Below are 21,384 nucleotides of genomic sequence, written 5' to 3'. Positions count from 1 at the left end.
AAATCTCCTAAGAGTTGCAGGAGAGTGGAGTGAGAAGGTGACATACTGTTACTCATCTTTACCAGGGCAATATTTTAAAGACAGGTACTGACTACCATGACAAGGGGCCATCTCAAGGCCAGTCCAATCACTGGCCTGCCCACCTGTCTAGGGCAGTCCACCCACCTGACTCTCCTGACACGCATTTTCTAGAACTGAATAGTTGTTCACAGGCAGCAGGTTGCCCATTTACTGCCCCCATGCCAAGGGCGTAATACACAGCTCCAAACCAACCCTACACCGTGTCCCATGCCTCATAGTTGGCATCTGATCAGCTGACTCTCATGTATCCCTTTCCAGGGCCAAACTCTACCCCTATGCTGGGCCTCCTTCACAACCTGTAACTGGGTCCCCGTCACACTGCAACTTTTACTGGCTTGTACCCATTCTCACCCCACCACGGTCCACATGTACTCTGCCCTACTCTATATGGCCCTTCAGGCCTCCTGCCCCTACTCCATACAGCCCTTCAGGCTTCCTCACTCTTGGTCCTGGCCCCTAACAGACCTTCAGGCCACCAAATTCAGGCCCTACTCTATGACACAGGGCAACAGGACTACTGTCCCAAATTCTGGGCTGACTCCGACCCCTGGCCCTCCCTGGCCTCAGGCATCCAAAACTCAGCTTATGGCTCAGGCAGGCCTTAGGTGTCTGTTAATATGCTTGGACCCCAAAACTGTCCCTTCTATAGGGTAAGCCAACAGGTCACAGGGGCTGAGGCTTTCCAGCACCCTATACTCACCTTTCACTAGGGAGGCACAGGTGTGGCATTTCCTGGAGACTGCCTCATCACAGGCAGCTCCACCGCACCATCCAACCCCAGCAAGGTGTAGTTTCAGGTCTTACCTAGGACCAGGAACCTCCTCCATCCCCATAGTTCCTACCCTGACCTCTAGATGTTCTGGGAGCTGCAGTCTGTAGGCCGAGTTATGTTGTTCCTCTGGCTCCCTAGATGTAAGTGCAAGCTCTGCTCTTAGGCCCTGGGCTTATACTGAGGCTGTCCAGCCCTCCTCCAATCCAGTGGCCCCTTTCAGTCAGTCATGTAACCACCTAACTGAGCCAAACCACACCTGCTGACTACTCAGAGCCTGCCTGAAACCTCATAAAGTGGCAGTCACAATCTGTGCTCTGCTATAACTACATTTCATTCATCTGCACCTAGTTTTAAGGGCCAAAAAACATGGTGGCAGTAAAGGCACAGTTAGCTGTACATTAATATCAATACACAGAAAAAAAAGGACAGTTTTGTTAAAGACAGCTTTAGTTCAACTGACACAATATTGCTTGAATCTACTGTGTGCAATTTTATTGTAATTTAAATCAAGTTGTCAAAATTGGAGAAAAGAAAAGCTAAGCAAAGTCATCATTCAGTAGTCCATCATTTCCAATACCACCATGAAAGAGTACACAACACAGCATATCCAATTATCTCTATACTTTTCTTTAAAATCCTATTCTTCAAATGTTCAAAAACATCATTTTGCCAGAAATATAATAACTAGTTAATAGGTGGCCCTCAAGTGGATTATTTAAACCAAACTTCCTGAAGTGCCTTTTCTTATCTGATTGCTTATTCATACATTCTTTGCTCTACCTTCTTCCCTCCAATTGCTCTACTCTAGTTCTCTGTCACTTCATGGTCTTACACTTCATGCCAAACTGCGTGCAGTGCTGTATAAAATTCTGTAGCTTGTAGAGCAGTGATTCTCAATCAGGGTGCCAGGGCACCTAGGAGTCCTGCAAGATACTTTAAAGGGTGCAAAGAGATGTTAGGAAACAAGACAGGTGTGAGGAGATAAGCACAGGTTCAGGCTTGTCCCTGCCTGGCCATTTTTCTGCACCCATTATCAGGACCCTCTGCAAGGAGGGAAGCACTGTAATAAATTAGTTTTTGAAATGGGATACTGCTCAATTTACAAATGTTATGAAGGAGTGCCTTGAGTCTAATCAGGATGGAAAAAAAAAATATCGATTTGTTATAAAATCATATGTAAATAAAGTCCATGTTTTTATTTTTTTTATTTAATTATATTTTTTGTTTGTTACGATGCTTTAAAAAAATTAATTTATATTAAAATAGTTTAAGTTATGTTAAAGCTCAAAGATATCATCATGGAATAGGGATTATAACTTCTAATTATATAGGTCACAACTAGCCATGAACTATAATAGGGGCCCAATCTTATGGGGTTCCCAGAGGCTCCTGTAAAGATTAGTAAAGATGAAAGAAAACCACTCTACCCAACAGGACTCAGTGCTCAGTCAAGAACAGGGGTGGGCAAAATATGGCCCACGGGCCGCATCTGGCCCGCCAGTTGATTGGATCCAGCCAACAGGCAGGCACCCATCAATTCATTCTAACCAGCCCTGCCCACAGCTGCCCCTGCTGCACTCTGCCCGGGGCTGAGTCCTGCCTGAGGCAGAGCGTGCTCTGCTCCCAGCCTCCCCCACCAGTAGGCACAGCTTTGGGCAGCAGGTAGGGAGGAGAAGCTGCAGCTTTGAGGAGAGTGGGGCTCTGCCCACAGCTCACTCTGATCCTGCCCACACACCGCACCATATCCACACCCCACATACACCCACAGATATCCCAACACACCTCACACCTCAACCACACACATCCCACACATATACCCACATCCCACACACGTACACCTCCCCCCACTGCACCCACACCCCCTCACACAGCCCACCCCCTCATCATACCCACACACACATCCAACAGTCCCACACACATCTATGTGATACCCCAAACACACCCCACCAGTACCACACCCGCTTACATGCACCCAGAAGTCCCACAGACCCCACACCTCAACCACACCCATAATACCCCCACTCCTCCTATGCCCCCACACTGCACCTGCACCATACCCACATACCCCTTATCTCTCCACACACAATATACAAGCAAACTGCCCCAACCCCAAAAGGAGTATTTCCTAGGCAAGGGGAAAGACTCCTAGTGGCAAAGGTTAGGGGTTAGGGGGCAGGACTTCCAGTCACAAGATGGTGGCCAGGGGGTGGGGCACCTGCCAAGGGTGCCTGCAGCCCTCAATGCCTCAGCAAAACTCGTTAAGCGGCCCTCTACCTGAAATAATTGCCTGCATCTGATCTAGAAGATTCCATTAAGCATCTCTGTGATACTTAGTTTCAGTTCTCAAACTGTGGATTTGTCTCTAGAGACCACAGGTACACAAGGTTCTTTGGGTAGACGTTATATCTTTTATTAGATCAACTAAATAGTTGGAAAACTTTGCAAGCTTTCAGGCACAAACACCCTTTTTCAGGCATAGGGAAAGTCTGATGTCTCCAGATATAACATACTTGTTAACAGCAAGATATGGAGATGAGAGAAAACAGATGTGATTACCCACCCATCAACCCTATTGTCTCTCTGCAAGTTTGTGTACATACAGTCAAGCACTTACTCGAAAAGTGCAAAGTTTCAAGAAGTTAAGTGAACAAAAGATATCAAATAACAAGAATGCACTTTTTATAGAAAGCAATGACTAAATTGAGGCTTTTTGGCTAGTGGTTTAAATCATGATTTAAATCCATTTAATTTAAACCAAACCCACCCTGAGTCAAATGAAGGGTTTCTTCCTAAAAAGGTTGAGAACCACTGTTGTAGAGCTAACCCAACCCTATCTCTGTATTAATGTGACAAATATTATTCAACAGTCATTTTAAAGAGTAATCTTTCTAAAAATAACTTTCGTGTGTCAGGGGGAATCTGGGATTTATATCTGAAGTCTTTACTCAAGAAAAAAATCACTTTCACTGGGAATTTTCCTGAATACCTCCTTCATTTTTGGTTACCAGGACTAAGAGGAACATTTACAGGACAGTAAAAAGTTGAAGGTGGGAAGAGAACATCTTCCTCAAGTGTCCACAAGAGTTCCTCCATGATGGAAAGATGATGTCCAAGGATCCGTGATCCCACAACAAGGAAAATGAAAGAGTTAGGATAAAGAATTGACTGGGGTGTAGCACCACTAGCAGCCTCAGAGCCTGCAGAGAATTCAGTCCATCCCAGATTCTAAAAAACCCAGTGGATATAATATAAACAATTTACTTAGATTTCATACTGGGGTAAGGATTAACATCAATGGGAGTAATATACTGGACTCAGCACCTTCCCTGGCACTGAAATAAAAATACCAAGTGAAAATGGAAAACAGAGAAATTCATACAGATATTCAACAGGAGCAAACAGCTTTTGGTCCTGCTCCTCATCTAATATCTGTTGATAAGGAATAGACAACTCTTGCAAGATCAGATTGCAAATCTGTATCGTTTTTAATGTCCTTGAAAGCAGAAGAAAAACAAACACCAGCCCCTACTCATTCTTCTCACCTCCCATACCGACATACACTCCAAATGGTTTGCCTCAAAGCGTGCAAGCTGGAGTGTTTTAATTCTGAGACAAGAAGTACTGTGAACGACTTACTGTATCAAACAACTATCACTCCCATAGACACTAGCAACAGTCTCTTCCTTCCCTTTTTCACAATCTTGCCAGAGTCAAGATAAAGTTATTATTTGAAGATATTGAAATATAACTGACTTTGTAACAACATTGGTCAAATATCATTAAGTTGCCTAATAATATTGTAATATTAATTGCAAACCTGTTTAAAAAAAGTCAACAGAAGAAGCTATAGAGAAAGAGGAAACGGTGAAGAATGCCACAAAACAAGTACATTTAAAAGGGATTAAACCAAGCATTCCCTCTGCCCACCCCTAACAGCAAGCAAACATCATGGCAGGGAAAAAATTCTTAACTAAACTCCAGTGCTCACCACATATATCCAATGAGTTAAAGATTTCTGACTTTTCACAAGGATCTTACCTTCTGCCTTTTCTAAGAATGGGATGATCTTTCTCAGGCTGATTACAAGCTTGAGCAACAGCTACAAATATTCAGAGTTGACATATGTTTCCAAGTTGAGTGGTATGTGCTATGGTTTGTGTTCTAAGGGAAGTCAGGACTGGGCTCTAGGTTTGTACACAGTAACTAATTAATTGAAAAGTTCAACATGATTACATCTTACATTATGGGTGGATCTAGTATTTTGAAAAGTGGGGTACAGGTGGGGTGGGGTGTCATCACATTTAACACACCACTCATTTTTCTCTAGGTGAAGAGAAACTAAAAGCTGTACTAATATGCTAAGGGGCCAGAGCTATACCATATTTTCCCATATACAAGACAACCCTGAATGCAAAACAACCCCCCCAATAATTAGATTCTACACGTGGACAATAAATAAATTTATTATATTTTCCCATGTGAAGAATCTAATTATTTGAGGATCATCTTAAATATGTCCCCTCCCACTACTAAAGGTGGTGGGAGGAGAAGTGATAGGGGGGCAGTAATGGGTCAGGCAGTGAGGGGCAGGTGAAAGGGGGAAGGCAGTGTGGAGGTGTTGGGGACAGACAGTGGAGAAGCAGCTAGCTTGTCCTCTGCTATCTCCCTCCTTCACTTACCCCTATATTGTGACCTCCCCCCTCCCCTGCAGCCTCAGGCTGTCCCGATTCCCCCTTCCACTCTGCTTCTGCCCCTGGCAAGCTCAGGCTCCTGGTCTCCCTACCCGACCCCCTTACCTTTGTTCCATGCCAGCAGGCTCTGTCCTTGGGGCACGGAGCATGGCTCCAGCCTGGCTCCATAGCATTGGCTCAGAGCTGGCGTTGCTGCTACAAGGCCAGGCTGGAGCTATGCTCCATGACTCGGGCTGTGTAGGGATGGAGCCTGTTGGCATGGAGCAAAAGTAAGGAGGAGTATGGCAGAGTGGGAGAGAGGGAAAAGCAGAATGGGGAGGAGACTGGGGGCTGTGCGGGAGGAATGGTGGGGTGTGCAGAGGCAGTGGGGATGGAGACAGAGAGTGGCTCTGGTTCTAGCTCCAGCTCTGGGTTGGGGCTGAAGCCATAGCAGCTGCCTATATACCTTCCTCTCCCACTCCCTGCCGCCCCTTAGCTGCCTTGTTCTCAATTGTAAAGCAGGGCGATTTTACCCCCCATGTTAAAAGGGGTGAAAACCTCATCTTCTAACTGAGTAAATACAGTATTTTTCAGTTCAAGATTGAGGGAAAAACAAATATAACTCCACTGGAGTGTGCATTCATTTGCTATATCAAATCTTTTGTATAGAAAAGTACAACAAACTAAACAAAATAATAATCAAAAACTGTTGTTTCTTTAGTTCTGTGGTCATTAGAATTAAATGGATATGTCTTTAAAAGTCCAGCCTTCTTGATCATTTTGATAGTGCATCCAATGCTTCACTGACTGTTATTTCCACACCTGAGTTGATGCTCACTTGAGATAAAGTTTCCACACCTGAATTAATGCTTTTACTGGACTTAAAAACAGTCTGAAGGGTTATGAAATAGGAGCTATATAAGGACATAGACAGCAGAACTGCAGAAAAAGGATTCCTTGACTAATGGAACATCAAGACCATTAATGGTCTAATCCTTGTGTAGCTTTCACATGGCCTACACCTTGTGAACCAGAACCTGAACCCACAGCATGTTCTGCAAGCATACTACGAGCTCTTAAAAAAAAACAGTGTTCAGTCTGGAGGGAGACTGATTATTCCTCATCCATTAAGATAAACCTTGCACAATGAAAATAAGGCAGTCAGATTTGTCAGACTCTTGTTAACAAAACTGTATCACACTGCCTTACCACAATTTCTCCAGATGGTGAACCCCCACCCCCCTACAATTACAAACAAAAAGTCACATCATTCCTCTCCTGCTCTGGTTTTTCTCCCTCTGTAGCTACAGCCCCATCTCCACAACTAATGCTACTTTTCCAGCTCAGAAGGAAACAAAAATGGAAACCAGAAGAATACTTAAACAGAAAACTGTAAATGCTATTTGTTTCTTTGGTGAAAAGTTTTTATATCAGTTTTATTAAAGTGGCTGGAGGTTTTTAACCACAACACTGTATGTATAATGCAACATTTTCTAAATAAGTTCTAGACTCTCTCTCTCGACACCTGAAAAAAAAGACATTTGAAACCGCTTCAAGAAACTCTTGAAAAATTACTCACAGTAAATGGGTAGAAAGCCACTTACCCCCAGTTGCCACAGTAATTTCACGTAGAAAATGGCCATAAAATGGAAAATCGAAAGACAGATTCACTCTCTGTAAGGAAGAACACCGGAAAAGGAAATCAATGAAGTGTAGAATTGTGACACAAGAAAAATGAGAAGCTATCTACTTCAAAAGGTGATTTGCCCATTGAGTGCTGCCTTCACGAAGGGTTTTTGAACCCGAAAGCTTGCTTAATAAATATTCTCCAACTATTTGGGTTGGTCTAATAAAAGATATCAAATTCACCCTAGGAACCTTGTCTGCCTATGTCCTTAGACCAACACGGCTACAACCTAAACCCCTGCCTTCAATGTTTGTTTTTTGTTTTGTCTTTTACTTAACATAAGAAATGCTATTCTGGGTCAGACCAATGGTCTATCTAGCCCAATATCCTGCCTCTGACAGTGGCAAGTATTATATGCTCTTGAGAGAAAATATCTAGGTTGGTATGTCTTAAAGGATCCACCTTCTGCCATACACTCCCTGGCATCTAATTTTCATTGGTTTAGGAATCTCAGAGGAAACAACCCTGACTGTTCTATTCAATAACTCCCAATGTGCCTGATCTCCTGAATGTAATACCTTTTTTGAACCTGGCTAAACTATCCATATGTATTACTTCTTCCTCTTGTTTCACTACCCTGTTAAAGAACTAGGAAGGAACTATTAAAATTATTTTGGGAGTTGGTGAATAACAGTTTCCTATTCACTTTATCCATGCCTGTCATGATTTTATAAATCTCAATCATCCCTCCTCAGCCTTCTCCTTTCCAAACTGAAGTCTTAGCCTTTTTAGTCTCTCCTGGTATGGCAGCTGCTCTACACTCCTGATCATGTGTGCTGTCCTTCTCTGTACCTTTTCTAATTCTACTTCATTCTTTTTTGAGATATGGAGAACAAAACTGCGTACAGTATTTACGATGCATTCATACAGTGGCATAATAATGTTTTATGCTGCATTTTTCTTTCTTAATGATGCCCAACAAGCTACTACATTTTTTGGTTGCTGCTGCACACTTTTTAGAGAACAAGTGTCTTTGGTGAGAGACCTTGTCAAAATCTTTTTAAAAATCCAAATATAATATACTAACCAGATTTCCCTTGTCTGCATACGTTTCAACACCTTCAAAGAACTCCAGCAGATTGTTTAGACAGGATTTCTCTATACAAAAGCCATGCTGACTCTTTCCCAGAATAGCACACACATTCATGTGGTTGCTGATTATTGATTCTACCTATTTTCATGGGAAAAAAGTGAAACTCCCTAGGATTTAGTTAAGTGATCACTCCTGGAGCCCATTTTGAAGATGGGTGTTAGGTTGAAAACTGACCACATATCATAAGTTATATACTACTGCCAAGAGTTCCACAATTTCCCATTTGAGTTCATTTATAAGTCTTGGGTAAATACCATCTAATCTCAGTGATTTACAGTTTGTTAATTTATTAATTTGTTGTAAAACCACCTTTATTGTTACTTCAATTTGATTTAATCCTTTAAAAATAATTGATCCAGTGTAGGAATCTCCCCAGTAATGTCCATAGGAAAGATGAATGCAAGAAATTAATTTACCTTTCCTGCTATGGCATTCTTGAATACCCCTTCTACACTGTTGTTATCTAATGACCCCATCCACTCTCTGTCTGACTTTCCAGTTCTGAGGGCCCCTCAGACATTCATGTAAAGGTGATAAGATCTGATGTGCGATCCACCAACCATGCCTCCTGCAATACAACATATGCGTAGCAGGAGTCTTGATTGTGGAGTCCAGCATCAGAACCAATCATCCCTTACTGGTGGCGCCGGGGGACGGAAATCGCAATCACAGCAAGTAGCAAGTCCCTGGAGCTGCAAATCCAGCTGCTGATGGGATTCACAGCCATGGCAGTGTGCCCATGCACTGCCATGGCTGGGAACCCCACAGCTGACAGGACTTCCAGTCACGGTGGCTCCCCACACATTATCGTGGCAGCATCCTACATGCTGCCATGGCTGCCGCAGCTTGGAGTCCTGACAGCTGCAGGATTTACACTGTGGTTGGGGTGCTGTCATGACTGGGATCACTGTTTTCTTGAACAACTAGTTCTGGAGTCCACATGTTCAAATTAAAATAACTGGACAGAAACTAGCTATAAAATTGTTATACATTTTCCAATGCTAACTTTATACTTGGATAGACCTTTTATGCCTTCCGTTTTCTAAGCAAATCCTTTTTGCCAATGATAGCTTTAACTTTTTGAAGCGTGCAGGAGGGAGGGTTTGTCCTGCTTGGTACCCTTTATGATTTGCAATATACAATTTTCCTGAGCCTCTACTATGTTTTTTTTAAGCATCTTGCAAGTTGCCAATATGATTATTACTTTCTTGATGCTCCTTCTAACTTTTTCCTAACTAGTTTCCTAATTTTTGTATAATTTCTCCTTCTGAAGTTAAATTTTATTGTGGTAGATTTTTCTTGGCTTAATCCCCTCCTAATAAGAGGTTTTATTTGCTTATATTATATTCACTATTACAAGAACAATTCACCTACATATACCTCCTGAATCAGGTCCTGTGTGTTACTCAAGAGTAAAATTAGAAATGTTTCCTCTTATGGGTTCAAGAAAACAGTCAGCTATTTTATCTAGAAATGTTCCTCTTTGCATCTCACTTCAATGAATATTTTTCCAGTTTATGTAAAATAAACTGAAGTCTTCTATTATTACAAACAGCCCCCAAACAGATAGTTCCATTTGGCAATGTGTAGTCAAAGTGGCTTGGGTGAAATTTCCACTAAGAAAGTTGGAAATTGCCTTTCTTGAAGGAAAAAAAAAGTAGCAAAGATAAAATGGTATCTGCATATTACCAAATACACTGACAATATTTACTGCATTAGTTGTAGACTATGGCTCATATGTAAAAAATAGAAATCTTCAAATATATTTTTTCCTCAGCTTATTTCTACCTTGTCTTTAATTTGTATAGTACTTTTGGATAAAATCAAGATATTTATTTTCACAGGAGAGGATTATATTATACATTTATCACAATTTTTTAATAACTTATCTGGCATTAAATTAATCACTGAAGAGTTCCAGTGACTTTAAATTAGATTTTCTTTCCTCTTAAATGCAAGGCAGAATTTTGAAGAGATTTATTAGCACAGGTCTTTTTGTTTGTTTGTTTACAACTGTAGTAACAAAAAACATTTTCATTTTGCTAATTGTACTAAGTTCTAATGGTCTTTTTATGCTTATGCATGTGTCTAAATAAATATAACTGAACAAAGCAAATATGAGTTTAAACAGAGTTTTTTTTTCCATAAGCATTTTTATTGTTGACTAACAAGAATTAATGTATGCAATTTGTTTACAGTGTGTATATTTTCTACCAAATATTATTTCCAATTACACGGTTAACAGACCAATTTTTCTGAACTAAACTTGTCTCAGAAGTGTGTTAAAGGATTCACAGTAAAATCATTACCTCCTCCAGAACAGGGGCAGAAAAAAATGCTCTGCAAACAAAAGAGCACTAAAGTAAAACATTCTACACTTTAAATAGGAATTGTGATCCATGTAACTATTTCTTCTCTCTTTCCTTTTCTTTGTCTTTTCCCGGACCTAAAAGTAGATATACCATTTTTGCTTAAAATTCACTAGAGCCAGTTCCAACCAGATTAAATATGTATCTGTTCAGCTCGTTCACAATAGCTTTTACAATATTAGACAGATTTGACAAATAACGATGCCCCCTCAGGAGTCTAGCAGGCTTCTGAAGTACCGAACTAAAGTTGCATATAATTTTTAAATCTGTGGTATGTAAAAGGCCTGATCCAGTGCTCATTCAAGTCAATTGTAAAGCTGCAATTGACTTAAATTTTGCAGTGATCCACTACATTTTGAAACTGCAATAACTGTTTAATATACGTGCCTATTTAAATCTTTATACTGTAAAAAAGGACCAAAGAAGTTTCTCAGGGCTGTTTTTGAAAAAAAGGTGTATATTAAAGGTAATCCCAGTAAAAGCCAATTCTCATTTTTCCTGCTGGAATGCCCAGATCCAATTTTGCTCTATTTAGCACCTCTGCAGGAGAAAGACTCTATGTATAACTGACAGGATGTGTGCTCACAAAGGACATTTTGCATGTACTAAAAGTCAGTTAGGAGATGTCTAACCTACCAATTCTGGCATTAAAATACAAGTGGAATTTTATTTTATTAGGAAAAAAATGGTGAGGAGATATTTCAGATAGAAAGATACAGGCCATTTGATTCAAGCTTAGGAGAGAAAATAAAAACAGTATTAGTGGATTTTTTTCATGGTTCCAACACAATTCACTTGATAAAGTTCACTAACTACTGATAATATTGTGCAGAAGATCTACATACTTGATAGCACAATTACTTTGCTCCTTGTCCCTTAAAAACATGAGCAAGAAGGCCAATAGGAGACTTAAAAAGCTTTAGGAGTATGCCAGCAGCATCAACTTACCATTAGGTTAAACCAACATTTGGCCTAATACTTAATTTTATTTTTCAGGATGGAGAAAAGATAAGAGCATAAAATTCTCAGCACTCCCATTATGAGACATATAGAAAATATAGACTACCATTATGTCAGATACTGGTTTCATAATGCATCAGTTTTAGTTATGATCTCACTAAGCAGTACTGATGTAGGTCTTGCAATAGCGTTTAATAGGTACAGCTGTTTTAATAGCTGTAAAACTTGACAGTGACATTGTCAATGACCACTGCCTCTTTTTTCTCATTACTATTTTTTCTTATCAATTGTTCCCAGAGGCTCTAATCTTCTAAAAGTTCTATTTTTCATAAAGAAATTAATGTAAAGACTTTTCTGCTACCCTATGGAACAAGAGGACCAAAGAGAACAACAAAATACCTAAACCCTCAAATTTTAGCAGTAATTCATTATGAAATAATAAAAGACCTGAGGATAGACTGTCTTGCATTCAAGAGCTTGTTTAACATTTTCCCCAATTACATAATTGGTCCCAAAAAAGTTATCACCCTAAGAAATCCTTTTTTCTCAAAATAATAAAAGCAATTTTAAAAGGAGGACAAAAACATCAGAACATCTCAATCAATAAATGGGGGGATATAGAGCGGCAAAATTATTCATTCACCAAGATAGATGGCAATTTTGAGATTTTCTTGCTGCAAATCTAAGGAAAATGAAATGACCAAATCATAGGTTTACAAATTTTGCTTGAACTCCAAATAGTTTACAAGGGGATACAACAACATTCGACTTCTCCCACCCATTCAGAATCCCCAAATGATAAAAACCCATTGAACAGTAAGGTTTTGATAAAATCTGACTCCTAATGTTTTGGATCCTTAGGAAATCCTCAGAATCTAAATCACTAAAAACCAAATCCACATTGGCAAATTAAGCATTAATTGGGAACTCAGGTTGAATCAAAGCACCTAAATTTCAAGAAGTAATCCAGAATATCACTTCTCCAGATGCCAAAAGATTTAGTAGGTACTTAAATTAATTTATGGCCTAGGTAAAATGCATCATCCCTAGGACTAGGGACAGAAGTTACACGTAAACCATTTTAAGTGATCAGAAATTGGCTTAAACCTGTAACAGAATAGAAGTTCAGTGCACGTAAACCAGTTTCAAAATGGATGAAACTGGTTTAAAATAAACCTGGCTGAATGTAGTACCATACTTAACTGATTTGGGTCAAACCAGTTTACATAACTTCTGTCCCAGACTCCTTCCTGATTTAAGTTAAATTAGAGTCCCCCAGCATTGCTCTCTGCTCCAGAGAGCCGGGCTGGCCCCTCTCCTCTCAAGTCTGGGCAGGGGTGGGGGCATGGCCAGAGGCATGGCCCCCTGAGGCAAAAGGGAGCAGGGAGGGGGTTTATTCCCCAGTCCCCCATTCCCTTCCTTCCCAATCCAACAGCAGGGAAGGGAGCACAGGCAGAGCCAGTTGGCATGACCACTGCCATCTACCTTCCTCAACAAAACCTCATTATTGTCCAATTTCAACTAGACAGCTCATTTTTAAATATCATACACATTTTATGGTTTTACTTATTTCCAAAGCCACCATCCTGAAAAATAGGAAGATGCATAAAGCAATAAAATAGCATCAAATGCAAGTATAGTCTGATTATCTTTATTCTCTGGATGCAAGATTAGAATCTTAAAATAAGTATAATGAGTCTTCTGGATTTTTTTAACCCCTTGAACTAAAAGGATTGGTCCCAGAAAGAATTGTGAAAGCGATATTAAAAGTACAATGAATTATAAAGCCTTTTTAATGTAAATCCTTTTTATATTTTCCTTTAAAACCATCATGTGGAAACCAGTTTGCAGAAATTATCTAATTCCAACCTACCATTCCAGTTTAGCTAGCCATGAATCACATGTGGCTGCTGCTTGATCAAACGTTCAAATCCAAATCAATTACTGACAAGGAAATAAATAAAGCTTTTTAAGTGGATTCTGTTTATATTCTTTCCGAGAGGACATAAAATAGATCTTTGGGAGAGCTATTAGAACAGCAGCAAAAATCTACATCTGGGTCAGTACATCCAGTTAGATTTTTGGTAATAAGATGGTTTTTTATTTAACAGATTATGGATACAAATCCAGCAGAGGTAGAGTTATTCTCATTTGAGCATTTTTGTAGGTTGAAAGAAGTGAGCATAAATTATTTTCCTGTCCAAACACATGAGCAACTTAAGAGGTCAGGATCAGTGAAGGCATGTTTCCCAACATCTGAACATAAATCAGAAGTGCTGTTTGCCTTTATTAAGTAAGAGCAAAACTTGATTCCAGCATTTCAAAGTAGTAAAATCTATATCTACTCTGAGGCCCCAATCATCCACTGGCTGAATGTGCAGGTGGAGTAGTGAACCAAGGCAGATCAACAGACAGGGTTGGGATCCTCATGTACAGAGAGCATTGTGGCAACAACAGTTGAAATTATGATCAATTTTCTTAGAGACTTAGGAATGTTAATTGAAGACTTTTTGTCTGTCATGGTGAGCAATCTAATCCACCCACCACACATTCAGGCTGAAACTCTCTCTCTATTTTATAAACCATTGTTTTCATTCTTTCATACCTTTCAAAATGACCCTGTGGGTACTAAAATTTCTCATGAATAATCTCAGTGATTAAAGTAGAAGTAATTGACTTCACAATTTAGAATATGCATTCACAGAAACACCACTGCCTAGATTTCATCCAGCATTAATAATTATGTTTAATTTCTTATTTGAATTTAACTCTAAACTTCTGGCCTAAACTATCGGTTGTTATTCTCATTTGGAAAATAATTAATTAAAACCAGAAAAAATTCTATAGACTATTTTACCCAAAATTTAACTTTTTCATCTTAGACCATGCAAGTGCTCAGGTGAAGAAGCCTTTGGTACAGCAGCAAAACCATTAAATGTTCTTATTTTCGGTACATTTTGTTTTTCTATTTTCTATACGAAAATAGTATATAAAAGTGGCAGATAATCAATTCAGCACTTTATTAAACTCATCCCAGATATGGACTTGCCTGAACCCCTTGTGTTCCCAATATCCTCAGTCCCTTACAGACTTTTTAGCTATGTTTTCACATTTAGCTAGAGAAAGATTGCCTCTATACAACATTCTGTCAGCCTAAATCTTGAGTTACTGTTTTGTTTTTGAACTCCAAATTAAATCCCACAATGATTCTTCTGTCTCCTACTCTCCCCTGAACCTGTCACCTGCATAGTGGGTTTATTGGCTCTGGGAAATAATATGACAGAACCTACTGGAGAGAAGAATTTTAACTTTGTTTTTGTTCTCTCAGCCTCAGAAGGCTTTTGCCTGCATGTTGAAGAACCATTGAGCTATCAAATAAAATCAGTACTTGAATTTTTTCCAGCTGTCAGAACTCTCTCTCTTTGTTGCAAGTAAATGGGCAGGTAGACAAAACAAAAACCCTGTGAGCCACAAATCCGAGTCTTGATTTTCCTTATTTGATTAATGACAGGATTGGCTCTTACGTTTCCAGCACTAGGTTATATATGGGAATGTAAGTTGGATGTCATGTAGCACCCAATGATATTTATAAGCTACTGCTTCTTTTAGAACTCAAGGAGCATGATCAGAATTAAGGCAGACAGATGTCTAACATGAAAATGAAATTACATCCGTCGCCTCTGTTATCATTTGACCAAAATTAAAAAAAAACAAACAATAGTTTAAATAACAATATTTGGACAAGGATTCAATAGTTTTCAAAGAGAAAGTGTATCGTTTCATATAATGGAAGTGGAAACAGAGCTGTTTCATGGCAGTCTTAAACAACTTAATCCTGAGCCCACTCCCACAATTATGGAAGTCAATAACAAAACTCCTTCTTATTCCAACATCAGAAGCTTTGTTTTCCATACTGCAGCTGGTGACTGAAGTGCAGACATGACTTTTAAATTAATTTAGAAACTCTCCCTAAAGAAAATATCTTCTGAGGGACATTTGCAGTAGATGTAGTAACATGACTTGTGTTCCTTTATAGCAGCACGCTGCAGACATTAGCAACTGAACCACTGTGAGCAGTTACTCTGTGTAAGTATTATTATGTCAGTCAAAGGCAGAAAATACCAATATACAGAAATCCCTTACTGCTGCTTGTCGATGAGTATTGGAGAGAATCCCATGGATTTTTACTTTGTCTTTTTCCATTTGGTCTATGTTCACCCACAAATCTCGGCTGGTAGATTCAAATGGGCCATATGTTCTCGAGGTATAGTAATTATGATCCGTATCCTCCTGGGGAAAAAACACCACAAACAAAACCAAATATAGATTAAAACTGATGTTTTCCAGACATGTATAAAATTTACCTTTAAAATATCTTGAAATAATAAGGCTAACTGTTCATTAAAGCAACAGCTGGGACTAAATTGATTCTATAGGAAGTAAACTAACAGGAAAAAGGTATAAAACACAAATCAATAACAGAAGATTATTTTGTTTTTACAACAAATAATACTCTTCCTCATTTTCTCATTTTATTTTCCAAATATAATTTTAATCTTTCCCCACAAAGTCAAATGTATCGCTACTGCAAATACTTTACTGAAATCTATAGTGAAATGAATGCTGACTTTCGAGTGAGTAATGGCCAGTGAATTCCCCGTGACAGCTGTTCTGCTTTAAAACAACAGCAACAAGCAGTTCTACTTTCAGTTAATGCCTTTAAAACAGTGGCATTTCTAAGGTGCTTTCTTTTTATTGACCTGCTTCCTAGTAGAATGCCCACGGTTAATATAGAAATTGTTCTTTGAAATTTATGCTTTCAAATCTCCACACTTCCATTTCATCTTAAATCTGCATGGGTTATGTTCTACTAAAAAAAAAAGACATCTGAATGCTTCATGGGAAACTGAGGAATCAAAGTCACGTGCTTGATAGAGGTATCCAGCCCTATATCAATCTTGTCTTAATAAACATTTATTTATTTTCAAAATAAGAGAGAAATATATGTATGAGCTAAAGGAAATTCCCCAATTTTAGCAGCTCCTGAAATGACAGTACATAATGTTCATCTTTAAGCAAAGCCAAAAGGAAAAATGCATGTGCCTAAGTTTAGCTTTATTTGTATATGCCATTAGCCAACAAAGTTGTACAGTTTGCCTGCTGAAGTGGCATATCCCCGATGCTTCACAGAATGGTCTGGAAAGACTTACAGTACATATTTCCACTTTTACTGTTATTTTAATAGGACACATGATTTCCAAGACTTTCAAAAGTAGATGTGCACATACCTTAAGAGACCTTAACTGGTATCTCAAAAATACTCTCAAGTTGAGCAGCAAAGAGCAAAATTACTAATCACTTCTGAAACTCTCAACAAAGTGAGCAAACTTTGGCAACCACTTTTATAAGATACTTTGGACTAACATTATTGATGCTTCTAAACACTTTTGAGATCCTCAACTGGAAGGCTTAATAGATACATCCTATTTACCTTATTATGGGCAAAAAAATACCTGCTACTGAATCCTGTCGCAGACAAGTTCTGCACCATAGCATACAATTCAATCACCCTTCTTTGGATGTCAAATTCTGAAATCACTGAATGCAATGGAGCTTAAGCCTCCATGTAATTTAACATACAGCCAGTAGGAAGGAAAAGAAGAACATAAGCATCACATCAACAGTGAAAATGATACCTAGGTGTTGTGTAGTACTTTTTATTACCCACATTTTTTCAATAGATGGGAAAACTTGGACATATAGGAATGGATTCTAAAGGTCATACAGGAGGCCTAACAGTAGTGCCAGAAACAGAACCCGGGATGGCTAGCAGGCTATTGAAAAATTATATTATCAGATAATAAGAATTATATGATAAGATATTATTATATATTATCAGTATTGATTCATTTTATTGGTCATCACCTGTTATTATAAGCCATTTCACAGCTAAAGTAATTTTCCCCCCAGAGAGAATGGTGGCTTTATGGATTAATTTGGATAAAACAAATTGATACAGCATAGAATAGGGTGCTCTTGGGAGAAATGAACTAATGGGAAGTGGAGGTTAGTATTAAAGCCATAATGGAGGGAATGTTTTGCAGGGCCTTATAAATAAACAAATTATGCATTCAGCATGACGGGGAAGAAACAGGGACTCAAATGGTATGGATGGTATGGTTGTAACAGGTCAAATCAGTATTAGCAGTCATGTTTTAATTGGGCCCAGTGCAGCTCAACTGGGTGTCAGGAAAGCTATTTATTGAGAAGGAGACTGAAACATTTGATACAGGGTATAAGGGTATGGGTGACAGTTTTGATAGCTAGATGGAGAGAAAAAGGACAGGTCTTAAAGAAAACAATAGAGCAAGCAGCAGCAAGATTTGGAAATGATCTGGGTATAAAGGTCTAGAGAGACATTATTGTGGAAAAACATATGTAAACCATGGGTCGAAGTTACTATAGGACTGTGGAGCTGTAAATGGTAAAAAAGAAATTAATGGAGCTGGCTTCCAAGATTTTCATTCCTGGCCTTTTCCGTGAGCCTTTTCCCCTCTTTACAAAGAAACCAAAGTGGTAATTTAATGATTTCACAATATTTTTGTACTTGTAGATGTGAAACATCCCATGTAGATGAATACCTATGCTTACAACTGAAGATATTACTTAAACTAAAAAAAAAAAAAAAACCCTTTATAATTGCTAATAAATGCCTGGCATTAAGGTTAACAAAAAAAAATGGAAAATCAGTAGAAATGAAGCTGGATTTGACAGTGCTGCTAAAACCTGTGATAGCTGCTACCCAGTGGATACCTAACAGGAGGATGAGGGAGGAGGAAAGGGTTGGAAGAAGTGGAGGGGAGACTGGGACATTAGTCCTGTTGGGAGGGGGTGTGCAAAATGTATATAGGCAACCATTGATCCTCTGGATCATGGTGTACATGGAAGAGGTATAGTCAAATGCCTGATGAATCCATTTGTGGCTGACAAACCCAATTTGAGAGCAACACAGCTTGTTACAAGTTTCACAGGTCCATATGCTGTGTGAGCTGGAGTCCAAGTTTACAGCATGCTGCTTTCTTTCTCACTTTACTTCCATCCTCTGGATCAAAACCACTTTATGTTAGCTGTACCCAGTGCCAGATGTTCCCTCCAGACCAGATGGAATTCCACATGCTCCTCCCAGTTTTATGTTTATATTGAATTATTTCAAATACATTATTGCACACATCATGATACCACGCGTGTTGGTCCTGAATGCTTCAGTACCTCCATTTGGCATTTTGTCTTCCTCCTTCATTTTCAGGATTTTACACGGACATCTCATGTGGAAGCTGTTCAGTCTATTGCTGTGTCTAGCATATATAGTCCATGTTTCTGAACCATAAAGAAAGGATGACAGCACACAAGTTCTTGTAGATTTGAGTCTTTGCCTTAGTATGTTTCTGTAATAGAATAGCTGCTTTCCCAATTCTGTTAGTTAGGTCTCGTAGGCTGTAAACTACAACCAACTGGAGGGTTTGGTGGCAATGTGTTGGGACTATTTGTGGCTAGGTAGCTCTTATAAAATACAAAAACATTGCAAACTCCAGAGTAAGGTGAATTTAGGGTGCTTCAAAACCCTAGCCCTCACTGCCTTGTGGATACTCCTGGGTTGCAAAAATAAGGAACTTAGCTACAGGACTGGCTGCCAAGGTGTCAGCAGCACAGCCCGTCATACCTGCACCATCTGCCCCTGCAACCTAGGATGTTAATAAGCAAAGGTACTTAGCCAGTAAAGGAACTTCTCTTAATTTTTTCCTCTTTGTCCCAAACTGTTGTAACTATCAGAAAGAATTAATGAAGGAGGCCTACCCTTAGGTACAATTGGGACACAAATGCATCCTCCTGCCCTAAATGGTAGAAAGGACCAGGATAAACGAGTTACACACCTGTGTTTCCAATTTTCTTTGCACATAAAACCACTGAGGTCTCAATACAAAAATATATTTAGACTAGAGGAAATTATACATGTCAAAGTATGGGTAAAATGGTCCAAGTATGGCCTACAGAGAGAGACATCATCATGGAGAATATTTAGGGCTATAAAAGGTTCTAATCTTGCATTTGTTCACATCTAGAATCATTACCAAAAGTAATGCAAGTTTTACCTATGAGAAAACAGCAGGGCCATTCTGGAGGCTCCCTGAGACCTTTGGAGGTATGTATGCAAAACTCACAATAGCAGTTCTTTAAGCATAATAGTTATCCAAAGAATAGAGATTGGTTACCAGTATGGTTTTATTTATTTATCAGACGCTGATGGATGCTCTCTCTTCAAGGCATAATTGTATTTTATCTTCTTCAGAAAATATACTGATCATAAGTTTTGCTTTATCTGGAAATCACTGTTCACTAATAGTTATCAAAAGTTAGATTTCATTACACTGTTATGAGTTTTAACCAGATTTTTATCCTTTAAAATGTTTTACATCCTATATCTTATGCAACCTTTATGTCAAGTTGTTTCACCTCAGTAAATTTCAGTAATGGAATTTAAGAAGCAACTCCTAGTTGCTTCTAAACTGAAAATCCCAAGTTTAGTCAAAAGAGTAAATAAAATTAAAAACTATGGTATCAAAAATGTTATACAGGCAATCTAACCAAATATCTTTCATTTTAAGCAGTTATAATCAAGGAGGTGGGGGCAAAGTTGAGTTGGGGGTAGAACCACTTGACCTCTGGCTCCAGCACTGCAGAGGGCAGAGCATGGTGTAGGAGTAGCAGCTGGAGTTTCTCTGTTGGGGACACAAAAGGAAAAAAAAAAATGTTCCCCTTTTCTTGCTGCTGAAAATCAGTGTTTAAATAGCCGCTCGACATGTCAGCAGCAGAAAGAGGAGGTGACATCTCACCCTTGCAGCAGGAAACCTGCAGCCGGTGCCTGCACTGCATGCCACAACAGCCCAAGGGTGCGCTACTGGCGAACTATTTAAAAAATAAAAGAATACTATCACTAAAAAAATTTTTTTTTAAATCAGCACCAGTGCTGTCTTTTATAAAATAGTAATCCATAGTTGGAAGCTTTATTTGTATCAACAAGCATCAATGGCTTATCCCTTTTATTGCCTGATTTAAGGCCCTATACTGCTTGTATTTGTTTCACAATGCAATCTATTACCTAATAGTGTCTAGATTTATAGGAACACTGCAAAATACAACTAGAATTGATGCCAAAACTTTGTACAGGTATTGTATTACATTTATTTCAATAGCCCTTTGAGAGATAGGCATGGTTTTCTGCAGACTTTGTAAAATCAGTGATGGTATTATAAATACAATGTAGCTATTACAGAAGAGGAACAAACTTTAAAAATATTTCTAAAGAAGAAAAGCCACGACATGGAAGTAGACAACTTTGGGAGAAAGGGATGGTCAACTCTTGTTTAATTCCATTTCCTTCGGGAGAAGCAGTACTGAAATTGCCTGGAGCGTTGATAGTTTAAATAAAAAGTTTCCTAGTATTCAAGTATTATGATAGAAATACATTGTTGTCTACATCAGGGGTTGGCACCTTTGTGACCTAGCCCCTGCTGGAGGGGCTGCCACAAGTCTCAATGCAGAACAGCTACCTGCCTGTGCCTACTCTTGCCACTGATCCCAAACATCTGCGCAGCCATGATAAGTGCAGATGCAGCAGAGAAACAGGATTCAGTATAGGGGAATGCTGGGCAGCATGGCGTAATTCCATGCCACTGACTTTGTTTGCCAGACTA

The 21,384-nt window shown here is 39.1% G+C and overlaps 1 protein-coding gene across 2 annotated transcripts in view; it reads right to left on the bottom strand.

Moving 5' to 3' along the window:
- The window catches only part of PLXDC2 (plexin domain containing 2), a 424,228-nt gene that overhangs the window by 211,117 nt on the left and 191,727 nt on the right, over positions 1-21,384 (bottom strand). For both annotated transcript variants that reach the window (XM_025199724.1, XM_025199723.1), the window contains exons 3-4: positions 15,776-15,922; positions 7,128-7,197 (exon numbers count right to left, since the gene is read on the bottom strand). In XM_025199724.1, coding sequence (XP_025055509.1) covers positions 7,128-7,197; positions 15,776-15,922 — 217 coding nt within the window. The remainder of the gene's footprint in view (positions 1-7,127; positions 7,198-15,775; positions 15,923-21,384) is intronic.

Source organism: Alligator sinensis, unplaced genomic scaffold, assembly GCF_000455745.1.
Source record: "Alligator sinensis unplaced genomic scaffold, ASM45574v1 scaffold221_1, whole genome shotgun sequence".
NCBI lineage: Eukaryota > Metazoa > Chordata > Crocodylia > Alligatoridae > Alligator > Alligator sinensis.
Note: the sequence above shows the minus strand (reverse complement) of the source record. Positions and strands in the feature narration are given on the sequence as shown.